The 12,839-nt window shown below is 45.6% G+C and overlaps 1 protein-coding gene across 8 annotated transcripts in view; it reads right to left on the bottom strand.

Moving 5' to 3' along the window:
• Positions 1-12,839, bottom strand: part of FMNL2 (formin like 2) — a 302,979-nt gene that overhangs the window by 28,700 nt on the left and 261,440 nt on the right. For all 8 annotated transcript variants that reach the window (XM_059704424.1, XM_059704427.1, XM_059704425.1 and 5 more), the window contains 4 exons: positions 8,798-8,872; positions 5,150-5,260; positions 2,338-2,487; positions 341-442 (listed from right to left, as the gene is read on the bottom strand). In XM_059704424.1, the coding sequence (XP_059560407.1) occupies positions 341-442; positions 2,338-2,487; positions 5,150-5,260; positions 8,798-8,872 (438 nt within the window). The remainder of the gene's footprint in view (positions 1-340; positions 443-2,337; positions 2,488-5,149; positions 5,261-8,797; positions 8,873-12,839) is intronic.

Genomic DNA, 12,839 nt, shown 5'->3' on the forward strand with positions numbered 1-12,839 from the left:
TGCAAGTTCTATTGAAAATAAATAAGTGGCATGAATTAAATCCATGCTGTATTTTTATTTCTAACCAAATGAGGGGTCTACATAATCAACCCCGACTCGTCCAGATGGGAAAATATTGTTGCTCCCAAAACCTGTGATAAGGACATACTGCCCGGAGCGTTTGATTGCACACGCACGTGTAAAGCCCACAACTGTGCACTTTTCTTGGAGGACCACCTCGGAAATAGTCCCAACAGATAGGCTGCCCCAGTACATTCCTCTGACATGCAGGCTCAGCCAGACGAAGGCCGGAGCGCCCTCCCCACGGTGCCCACGGGGCCGCTGTCACTGTCACACTCACTCGAACCACATCCAGCTCCTTGTTCCTCTGCATGAGCTGCTTCTCCAGTTCCACGATCTTGGACATAGCTTCGTTCTCCGTGTCTTGCAGCTTTTCAGACAACTGTAAGGTTTGAAAGGGAGGCCGTGTCACAACCCAGAGTCACCCTGATCAGCGCCTGGGCCCTCAGCAAGTGGAGTCGCTCAGAGGCCGGAAGGGGCCCGTCACAGCCCTGTGTGTGCTCCACAGGCTGTTTTACGGAAATGTGAATACTTATGCTATGGCTCTGAATATATTTTGTTTTTAATGGGAATTAATTGATATACGGTCCTTAATAAAACCCATACCTTGGTTCTTTCATGTCTCTCTCCATTTCTGCGGGGGCTGGAGAAGAACGGGTGAGGGAGGAGGAAGCCCACCTTTCCCCCCGAGAAAAGGTTTTGAAAACTGTTGATCCAGAAAACTCGGCTGTGTTGTTACAGGTAACCAGCTGAAAAAATACGACTGCTTGTTTGGATCCAAACTACCCAAATACTAAAAGCCATTTTGGAGGGGCCGTTCAAGCACACAGGTGGCCTGCTACAAAAGCGGGTGACACAGGTCTGGTCGTGCAATGCTGGCAGAGGCTTCCAGAGCAGGACCGGGTGAGCCATGGCTCGGACAGTTACCCTCCACGTGAGGCCCTAGAACTGAGCGGCTTCGCATTTCTCACCTCTCCCTGAAAGCGATCGCAAGTGAAGAAAATCAGGGAGGCAGGGGGAAGGGACGAGGAGAGACTTACATCGATCAGGTCAGAATACCATGCAAATCTCTTAAGGGAAGAAACACTAAGCTCTTCCCAAGCAGGCGTCTGCCAGGCACAGCCCGCGCTGGGAGTTCTGGCAGCTTGGCTTAACCACAGCCACGAAGATGCACATGTGCAGAGTGACGGGAAAAGGTGAAGGACATTAAACACAGGTAATACTAGGAACTAAGAAAATGTGGAGGAAAAGAAATGCTCAAAGGGGAAAATAAATGTCCCTCCAAAAGAGATAATTCATTTCACAATCAAGGACACTGTCAGGATCCAGCAGAAGAATCGAGTCCTCACAAGGCCTGGGTTTTTAAGCAGCACCGTTTTCCCATTCATTCTTGCAGTATTGCAGTATCAGCTGCGCGGATGAACAAATGAGTAACTTCTCATCCTCCTGGGTCCACAGCAAGAAAACCCCCTGAATGGAAAACGAGTCCCAGCCCTGAGACAGTGCAAACATCACACTGAGAGGACACGCTGCCTGAAAGAGCAGGCCATGTGGAAAGTGCACCGATTCCCCTGAAAAGGCTCATTGTTGAAGCGAATCTATTTAGAACCTGAGTAGCCACAAGGCAGGAAGAGTAGACAGGAATGAGATGCCCTGTCCACGGGCTTGTGTGGACACATTCGGTAGAAGGTGACTCAGATTCAGAAGAAGAAACTTATTCACCTCGGACCAAGTGCACATATTTGAGTGCAATTCCCTCTGGGTCAGTGGTCGGCAAACTGCGGCTCTCGGCAAACTGCGGCTCACGAGCCACATGCGGCTCTTTGGCCCCTTGAGTGTGGCTCTTCCACAAAATACCGACTTCTGCACATGGGCCATGAAGTTTCAATCGCACTGTACGTGCATGCCCGCACGTGGTATTTTGTGGAAGAGCCACACTCAAGGGGCCAAAGAGCCAAATGTGGCTCACGAGCCGCAGTTTGCCGACCATGGCTCTAGGTAATGCTTATCACGTAGCTCCCCTGTGCCGACAGCAACGTGGCCAGGGAAATGTGGACTCGGCAGACACTGGGCAGTTGCGCTAAGTCAAGGCCACGATCCCACGGAGTGTGAAGTAACGCACCTGCCTTCCTGAGGGAACCCCGAGTGGCCTCTGACAGCTCTCTAGCTCATCCCTACACTCCACGTCCTATCATTCACGACCACCAAAGCGGACACTTATTCTGCTCTGCACCCCTTGAAACACAGGCATGTTTTCCTGTTCTGGGAAGTAGTTACATGAGAGAGGTTTTCTTCCAGCTCCTCCACCCTTTCCAAGGCTGCGTTCTTGGTCTCGGCGTCTTCCAGCAGAGCTCCCACGTCAAACACGTTGTCCAGGTACGCCTGGATCTGCACCTGCAGCTTGTCACTCTCCGTGTGTTTCAGCTTCTAAACATCAAATGGCAAGAGCAGGGGGGTTAGCCTATCCATGGAAACAGAACATAACTGCCCAACAGCCTACGTAGTTTTGTGTGTTCCACATAGTCTAGTCCAGCGGTTCTCAACCTGTGGGTCGCGACCCCTTTGGCAGTTGAACGACCCTTTCACAGGGGTCGCCTAAGACCATCCTGCATATCAGATATTTACATTACGATTCATAACAGTAGCAACATTACAGTTATGAAGCAGCAACGAAAATAATTTTATGGTTGCGTCACAACATGAGGAACTGTATTTAAAGGGCCAGAAGGTTGAGAACCACTGGTCTAGTCTTTTCCAGGAGAGAATTTGATATATCCTCCTCCTTAAGAGAATTTAAGGAGTGATCATCCCAGGGGGTACCATCAGCTTGCTTTCTGGGGAAGACCCTCCCCCAAATATACACTCATTTCCCTAATCCTTCCTGTGGGTATATTCCCCATGTGGGTATATTCCAACCTAACACCTTTTGATGCAGGTGAAGTCAGGAAAATAGAAAAATTAAAAACAACTTTGAATGGGAACAAGAGTCACGGGTAACATAAAACCTGAGAGCTATCTGTGTAGGAGGAGAGATTGGAGTGGGTGCTAACTGGCCTCGGTAATGATGGTAGTTCCAATTGGAGGTAGAGTTGGGGACAGTGGGGCAGGCACGGATAGAATATATTGGCCTGGGGGCTTATTTTAACACAAATTGCTAGAGCCCACCCTCCATGATGACTAGTACTTCCCTACAACACTGCCCCCCAGGAGGAGCTCAGGGTTCCCCAAGCACAGGTCAGGAAGCTCCTCCCACCCCCACTCTCTGCATTCCAGAGGAAGTGAGCCAGCTCTACGGTGAAGTTAGAGGTCCAGTAAACCAGGACTCTTCCTCAGAAGTAACGTTAAGTCACGGCTTTCCCCGAGGAATACACGATTAGCTGGAACAATATCTGGCACATGGATGGTGTCAATAAACATGTACTGAGCAAATCAATGGCTCCTTACCGAGGCTGGTTTTTGTAAACAAATGAAGCATTTGTACACTATATGCTTATCATATTCTTCTATTCATCAGGGTCCAGAACCCACAGAGCAGGAAGTTAGAGAAACAGAGTGTTTTGAAAAAGTCAAAGTTTTCCGAGGAATCCTACTCTGCATAAACCCCCAGGAAAGCAGACTTTCTCCCTGGTCTGATCTGGCATTCTACCCCTGAGCTTGCTGGAAGAGAGTACGTTCCATTTTGGTTTGGGAGTCAGAACTGAAAAAGATTTCTAAATAAGGGTGGAGTCTAGAAAAGACACTGGAGAAGTTTAGCAGGATTTTTCTCAGATTTCACAATGGACAACAGGTGCTACCACGTTACTACCTGCCACTGTAACCCGGAGCCTGAAGTGAGCTCTGCGCGGCCATCACAAAACTGAACCCGGAGCCGCGTTACGGAGCTCTACACCCAAACCGAACCTGGAGCCATGTTATGGAGCTCTACACCCAAACCGAACCTGGAGCCGCATTATGGAGCTCCACACCCAGATTCTGTCCTAATGCTGCTCCTCTCAGAGCACGTGGGGAAAGACAGACAAACCACGATCTCAAAATACCTTTCAGTACATTATCCTATCCAAGATATTAGTGGATCTTTAAATGGGAAAACAATTCAAAGCAATTCTTCAGTAGAAACCGATCATGCCTCTCTCTGAGGAGCCTTAGACAACATTAGGCCAGTCCCTCCTGGTCTGACGAGCAAGGCCATAAGCTGCAGAGTAACCGATTCTGTGCTTCCGCCTCGCCATAAACTGAGGGCACCGATGTGTGACCCCGGCTCCACCCCTAAGGACGATGGGCAGCTGAGCTCCAGGGGAAGGGCTTCTATCTTCTTCATAACTAGAAACAGCCTTGAAATTGAGGCCAACCATTCTTGCCCAACCACTAGTGACCTTCCAAGTTCAAATGGACCATTCTTATCTAGAATGGAAAGCGTAACTGCCCAGGAGTCCAAGGAAAGGGTACATTCTGTGCACACGGAGCTACTCAAGTCCATTTACAATGTTCACATCAACTTTCTGAAGGGCTTCAGGGAACTGGCTGAGCATTTCTGCAAGGGAGCACGAGAGAGAGAAACTTTAGACACTCTTGTCCCAAGAACTAAAAGTAGAACTTCTAAGGCCACCTTTTCAGCAGAATTTAACAACTACACAAGGAAGTCTCTGGTGTTCATTTCTCTCTTTTTTTGTATGCTCTAAGGAATTTTTCATCGCTCGACAGCAGTCTGGGTTTGACCTTCCCTGCACAATCAGGTTCCCCAGAGTAACCAAGAATGTGAATTTTCCAACAGCCCGCCCGAATGAGGGGTGCAGTGAGACTTGACCCTAGAGCTCCAAAGCAGAGGGAAGCTGCAGCAAGGCCGCATACGAGAGGTTCTCTGCCTCCGGTACTAAAAGCTGCTGGCGAAGACAGCGGAGGCCCAGGAGCCCTGCAAGAACCCAGCTTCTCTGGCAGACTGCACCCCGCAGGGGGCTCCCTCTTACCTAGCAGTTCAGTTAGTGGATGGCATAGGGCCACAAGTGTTCTTTCGCCCCTGCGGAAGTGTATCTTTGAGGGTAGGCAATAAACCAGGTCTCATACGAGAGCCGAAGCTTTCAACTCTACTTACATCCAAGTATTCGTCCAGGCCTAACTTGGTAAATTCATACTGGAGATGAACTCTGAAATTCATATCTTCTACTGAATGGACTACAATATTAATAAACTGCATAGAGGCCACCTGAAATGAAATCGCCAACAGGTTAGATGGGTTCCAAGCTTGTTTTCTCATTTTAATCATAAAATATGCTTTCAATTGCACACATCAGAGCTCACTTACCAATTTCCTTTTTGTTCATTTTATTAGGTCTTTAAAAAATACTTCATATTTTTAAAAAATTCAAAAGTCATATAGGTACCATAATTACATACCATTTCACATCCACTAGGATGGCTGTAATCACAAGGAAAGATAATAACAGGTGTTGACAAGGATGCGGAAAAGGTAAAAACCTTATCCACTGCTGGGGGTGGGGGTGTAAAATAGTGTAGCCGCTGTGGAAAGTGTCACAGTGCCTAAAACTGTTAAACACAGAGTTTTCATGTTACCCAGCAATCTCATTCTTAGGTAAATATACCCAAGAGGAAAGGTAATACACATCCACATAAAAACTTCTACACAAATGTTCATAGTAATTAAAATGTGTGTGTGTGTGTGTAACAATGTTAATCAACTGATGGATTAAAAAAATGTGATATGTCCATACAATGGGATATTATGCAACAATAAATAGGAATGAGGTACTGAAATGTGCTTCAACATGGGTGAACTTGAACTCATAAGTGAAAAAAGTCACAAAAGATGACATGTATTATAATTCCATTCATATGAAGTATCCAGAATAGGCAACTCTACAGAGACAGGAAGTAGGTTAGTAGCTGCCTAGGACTGGGCGTGGGGAAAATGGGGAGTGACTGCAGATGGGTGTGAGGATTCTTTTGCGGGCGACAAAATTTCCTAAATTAGACTGCAGTGATGGCTGCACAGCCCCACAAATACACTAAAAATGTGTTGACTTGTACAGTTTAGATGGGTAAATTGGATCGTATGTTAATTATATCTCAGTAAAGGCATTTAAAAAAAGTCTTATAGGCATACAGAATAAACAATGAACATTATTACAGATATAGTGTAGAAAATGTGAAAATTATTACAAAGAAAAGCATTCAAATCTCCTGTAATCACAGGTGATTTATTATCACCTCGGAAACCTCACGGTGGGCCCCATCATCCCAACAGGATCATCACAGGATCCCTGACCCATCTTTCCACTTTGCACAATGAACCGGGTTCCATTCCATAGAAGCCTTGGATTCCTGCTCTCTACCCACAACTGCATCAGTGGCCTTGGGACCAGCCACAGAGAAAAACCAGTCCCCGGTTTGGTAAAAGCAGCACAGAGTTCAGCAGACCTATTTTGCTTTTAATAGTGACAATCAGTTTATTTATGGTGGAAATATCCCACTAATGCTTTCCCTCCACAGTTAAACAGAGCCTCCTGCAAGGAGGTAAGATGATTATGGGAGCCAGATCCACGTTTTCTCCGAAAAACCACCTCACTCTTCCTCTCTCCCCAAAACCTCATTTTCTTTCTCTTTTCAAAATTATTTTTTGTCGCATTAGATTCTTGAGTATTTTATTCATTGGATATCCATCTGCTCTAGGTGACAAGGAGACACTATGGCAGTTAATTAACAAGTGACTTCAGGTGCTGTGGTTAGAGGAGCTAAAGAAGATTTGGTCAGTTTTTTGTTTTCTTTTGGGAGGTTATACCTCTTAATTGCAGTTTATGAAAAGCCTCATTTTCTGGAGGAAAAATATGGTTGGCTTTTGGCATCTTTCCACGTCTCTCCTGAAAGCAGGTCTAAATGATCTGTTGAGTTTTACGACATGCCCGAGAGGTAACTACTTGCTAGGTGATGCATGCATCAAGCACACAGGATCCATATACCAGCACCTCTATATACGGTTCCTCAATGCATGTGCATGTGAATAAATGTGCCCAGAGGAAACATGCTCTCCTTAGTAAACAGTGCAGGTGTTTTAAAGGACTTATAGTCATTCTAGCAGAAACTCGATGGCAGAGAGATCCTGTACGCACATACGATAAATGAGCGAGGTGGGCCACATATAACAGAACAGGGAATGGTGTGGACTGAGATGAACTGGAAAGTACACCTTTAGCCACAAGGAATAGGCGTGAGTTGGCTTTAGCAGCTGATAATCTGCATGAATGGGGGTCTCGTGTTGTCAGAAATTTTTAGCTTAAGAAAATCAGAAATCGGTATTTTTGTGCATAATTTCCAAATTCTTTTATGAAAGGACATCACTGGGAGACTAACTCACAAGCCTGGAGGTTGCCTCCAGCCTGGGAGCCTCCAGTTTGCAACCCCAGCTTAAAGGAACAAGTGAGTTTCCCCCTTGAGGCCAAGGAAAGAAACTAGTCAGGAGAGCCAGGCACCACTTCTTCACATGTTTATCACCTGTGCCAACAGCCATAGACATGCCAAAAAAACCCTAACAAGAATTAAAAAGTCAATGTAAAGTATTCCTTGTTTCACATTCACTTTTTACCTTTTTAAAAAGCATGTGTGTGTGTGTGTGTGTGTGTGTGTGTGTGTATCTTTGCTTTATGGAACAGAAAACCTCTATAAAAGAGTCCATCTTTCTCACTGATTTTGGAAGGGGCTGAGGGTCATGATGTCTATTAAATTTAAGGACCCAGAAAAAAATGTTTACATAAAAGGGTTAGGAATCTGTAAAGCTATGCTCCATATTTTACAGTCACTGAAGCAATTCCAGGGAAAGCCCTGCCTGGTGTCCGAGGACAGGCTCAGAAGACTCGACAGTGTCGGACCTGACTGGGCTGTCTGCTCCAGGCTGGCAGTGACGTGAGAGATGACCCAGGTGAGGACCCCCAGGGTTCAGAAGCTCCCTGCATTAGGTTAAAGAAGGCCTGCCAATCTGGGTGCCCTCGAGAGGAAGCTGTCTGAGGAAATTCTCTATAGTGGAGTCCACCTTTAGTCCAGGATTGAGTCTCAGGCATATGGATTCAGAAGTGCTCAAACTCCTTTTAGTTCTGGAAGATGACAGCCTGCTGAGCCCCATGCTGTTGCACATGATCTACCTGTAAGTGGATCTGCAGTGTCAGTATGCTTTCATAGAATTACTAGAGCAGGGAAGAGATCAAGAGAGGGGCGGGGGGAGAGTAGGGAGAACCACTGCCGTACATTAATGTAGGGGATATATACAGTCAATTCCACAAACCAAAGCACTTTAGTCTTGGGAATATTGTCTAGAGGAGGGCACTGGCTCAGGTGTGCAGAAGGCAAAATGGTCCGATTCTTGCTTCTGCCCTAAGGATTCCCATGCGGCACCACTGACAGTAACATTAGCGACTGCGGCATATGCATCATGCACGTTACCTTCCTTTTCCCAAGTGCATGCTTCATGCTTTATTTGCTGTAAATAACCAGTTCTTTTGGCTTGTACTATAGAGTGCACAGAAGGAATAAAACTGGAAATAAATGCCATCGAGGGAAAATAGAGATTAAGAGGGACAGTCTAGATTGGATCTGTAGCATATTATGCTCAATTTCCTGTCCTTTGTAATATACTCATACATATGGATGTATACTACATATAAATATCAATAGATTTAGGGAAAAGTGCTGAAATTGAGTTTGTTTTCTTGAATGTAGTACAAAAATAGCTCACCATAAAATCGATGTTATTGTCTTCATTCCTGAAATGTTCCATCAACTTCTCAAAGCGCTGCTTTTCTCCACAAACCTGAAAACACACATTTTCATCGTGCATGTGAAATTCCAAACATAAGCATCCCAAAATTAGATGCAGAAATTTTAGCATTAATAATCATTTCCAGAATGCCTATTTTTTTCATCTCTCACACTCTATTTACTTTTCTTCTGCGCTAGTTAACTCACAAATAGCAACGTGAGCCAGGACCTGCACTGATCCTGGGTTTCCTTTGCAAGTTCTCCTAAGACTCTGAAGTCAATATCAAGTGTGTTCTTTCCCGTGTTAGCTTTGCATGACCCACCAACTTTTTTAACCTGCATTCGGGATACCAGAATGTTGTTTATGGTAATTTAAAAAAATCACCAGGGTTCTCCTTTTTACAGAAATACCAGGACCAGACATGCTAAGAGATCTTAAAAATTTTGTATTTAAATTCCTTGAAAAACAAATTCAAATTTTGATATCATGTCTAAGCTAATTAAGTAATTTTGGTGCATTAGCTACAATACTGAGAGGTCGATGTTTCAGTTCGTGGTCAAGGCACAGATTGAATCCCCAGGAGGCACTGATCAGTGTTTCTCTCCTCCATGTTTCTCTCTCTCTCTCTCCCTTCCTATCTCTCTAAAATTAATAAAAACATTTTATTGATTATTGGGAAAAAAAAAAAGTCCTCACGGTTGATGGACCAGAATTTCAGAAACAGTAGTTTATACAATATTAGACCAGTTCAGCAATTTTTAACAGGTGTGCTGCAAGAATTTTTAAAACATGCAATACCTAACTATTTAATCAGGGGCACTGGCCTCTTTTCCCTTCAGTTGTCAAATAAAAATGGCAATAGCTAACACAACAATAGCCGTCTGTGTGAATGAATCTAATTGTACCCCCCCCTTTTTTTTGTCAGATTAGCAAAAAAAATATTGTTTTGGTGTGCTGCAAAATTTTAGCAATTAGTTAATGTGTGCCATGAGATGAAAAAGGTTGAAAATTACTGGACTAGCTGATTAAATCCTGAGCCCTAACTACCAGTTGTAAACTGGAGAGCTGGATCATTAACTCTCCAATTCATTCAACCTCGAATTTAACAACACACATAAACTGAAACACAGTTACTATAACTGGGTATCATAGGAAAGGAGCAGGGATTGGTCCACTGACCCTGCATAGCTACAAGGAATAAGGTAATTCCCAAGTAATCAGGCATTGTGTCCAGAATTTTATAGGGCTGAGGAAAGCACATGTGGTAGCCTGTGGATAAAAGAGATGGCATCAAATCCAGAACAAGCAATGTTAGATCAATTTCATGCTGGGTAAAGATCCCCCAAATCATTATACTAGTCTGGTAGGCAGGACTGAAACAGACATTATGAAGAGCTTTGAATGTATATACATTTCTTTAGAAATCATTCATTCTGTCAACAGACAAATCCATGCTGAGAACATGTGTTTTGAAATAGAAATACCTTTAATCTTTACACACACACAAATAGACGTAAATATTTTCCAATTTACAGCTGCTATGAATGTGATGAAAAGAAACCAAATGCACAAAACATTTGCCAACATAGATCCCAGCTTCAGGAAACCTTGATAGAAGGACCTGACTGACCACTCCCTGCGCCCGCTGTAAGAACTAGAAGGGCCCCTTCCTTCTGCTCCATCCAGCCCTGCCCGTCAAGTTTAGACATCCTGCTCACTACGCTGCTGCCAATCTCTGCTGATGGATTCAGGGTGGCGTCTCTGACACTGTCAGGGGAGCAGCAGACCTGAGGCCCCACAGCCCTGCTAATGGAGAGGAAGCGTGCACACCAGATCCACATTTGTTCTATACCCCTTGAGCAATCATTAAATAGGTGTATCCTCTGATCATGGGGGGAGGGAGGGAAGGACGGAGGACGGGAAGGCATGCTTGGGAAAAGGTTGGGAAAAGTCGTGTCCACATCAGAGGAAAGTCGTCATGGCTCAGAGATCACATCTGGAGCTCCCCCCACACACGGTGCAAACAGGACCAGCACGGCCGAACGTGCTGCTTCTCCCCTTGGAAACTAGCCTCGTTGTAGAAGTCGGTGAGGATGAAAGGAATGAGACCACTGATGGTCAGTTATTTCTGGAATCCGCACACTGGGGACCGTCTCAGGCCTTCAGCAAAAGGACGTCAGAGCCGGAGCATGTCTGCACGCACATTTACTGCATGTTCTAGTTTGCTGCACTTAATGTCCATCTGCCAACAAAGGCCAGACAATAGGTGATCTGAAAACTTTTAAGTGAAAAGAAAATTGTACTATGGCAACTGAAATCTGTAATTTCTTGACTTTTATATTCACTGGTATTTCCCAGTCCCCCACTAGCATTGACACCAATCTCCTGTATCAATGCGGGGTAGCCACTGCAGGAGCTGGGGAGGCAGTGACCGTAAGCGACACGGCCACAGGGAGGCGGGGGCAGCAGACGGAAGAGGAGCCCCGCTGGGCACTGGGCCACTCCGTCAGGAGTTAGACTTCTGCTCTAGCCAGGGCTACCAGAAATGAAGTCAACCAGCAGAAAAATAAAAGTAGAAGCCCTGGAGAAGCAGATACTCTACTGTAAAAATATGTCTACTGCTCTGAACTTAACTCTTCATTCATAAATCATTCATAGAACTCATTCTCATGAGAATGAGTTCACCCATCCTGCCTGATGAGCACTGTGTAACGCAGGGGAACGTCCAGCCCTCAGCCCGTATAAGGCCCACAAATCATCTGGTCTGGCCCTGCCAAGGCATTAGGGGTGAGTTAATTAAACATTTGACCAAATAGAGCAGGCTGATTTTTAAGTTGATTATTTTATATGGTCCAAGAATGATGTTACAAATATCCAAATGGCTCTGGGCAGAAAAAAGGTTCCTGACTCCTGGTGTAAGTGACAATGTTCAGGCCGGGACGCTGGAGCAGACCTCAGTTGGCTGACACAGCCACCCATGCCCCAACCCAAGCCCTGTGGGGTCCTAATACAGCTGGGCCTCTTTGCACTTAAAGCTCTAACATTATGGGGTGAGGGGAGATGAGGGCAGAAATGGAACTACATGGAGTACTAAACAGGGGACCACGAAACCTGGGTTATAAGTCACGGCTCTGCCACTGCCCCACAGTGATCTGGGGCAGTGGTCGGCAAACTGCGGCTCGCGAGCCACATGCGGCTCTTTGGCCCTGTGGCATGGGCCATGAAGTTTCAATCGCACTGTACATGCGTGCCCGCACGTGGTCTTTTGTGGAAGAGCCACACTCAAGGGGCCAGTTTGCCGACCACTGATCTGGGTTAACTCAGGGAACCTCCCTGGATTTTGGGTTTCACATCCATGAATCTGAGAGCCTGAGATCACACCCTTGGTTTTCATGGCCTGTTCTAGGAAGCCATTAGGGTCATAGAAGAATACTTTGGAAACTCCAAGAATGGGGGGCTTGGCCGGGAGAGAAAAAGCACAAATGAGAAAGGTTCTCGAACTTCTATCCTCACGTATCCAGCTCTGCTTGGTTACATGAGTTTCCTGGTAAGATTTCTTTTGGAAAAAGAGTTTCATTGAAGGTTTCCATTGCTAATGAAAATTGGGGTGGGGTGCGGGGGAATCCTCTCACTCTATATCTTGAAGCTCTAAGCTTCTAATCTAGGCCTGGCAATACAACATGATATTCCCAAAATGACCAGCCTGGAAGCTAACAAACCAAATTTAGAGAGGTGCACTCGGCTACGCGGGCCCTGAGCACCCCACATAAGGGCCAGAGCTCTAACTAGGGCATGCGCTCACTGGTGCCCCCGGAGCAGATAAATCCTGCCCCGTGCAGATAAGAGGGGCCACACCCAGGATGAGCAAGACACATTTTCACTTCAAAGCAGGACTGAAGCAAAAGCACAGCTTCTGCCAAAAAACAAGTCAACTCTGCTCTCCATCATCTGTGAAAGACATCTCTGAACACTGTCCCGACGCATTTAAATAAATCCGGGGTGGGGTGGGGTGGTTGTT

The sequence above is a fragment of the Myotis daubentonii genome, chromosome 7, assembly GCF_963259705.1.
Source record: "Myotis daubentonii chromosome 7, mMyoDau2.1, whole genome shotgun sequence".
In the NCBI taxonomy this organism is placed as follows: domain Eukaryota; kingdom Metazoa; phylum Chordata; class Mammalia; order Chiroptera; family Vespertilionidae; genus Myotis; species Myotis daubentonii.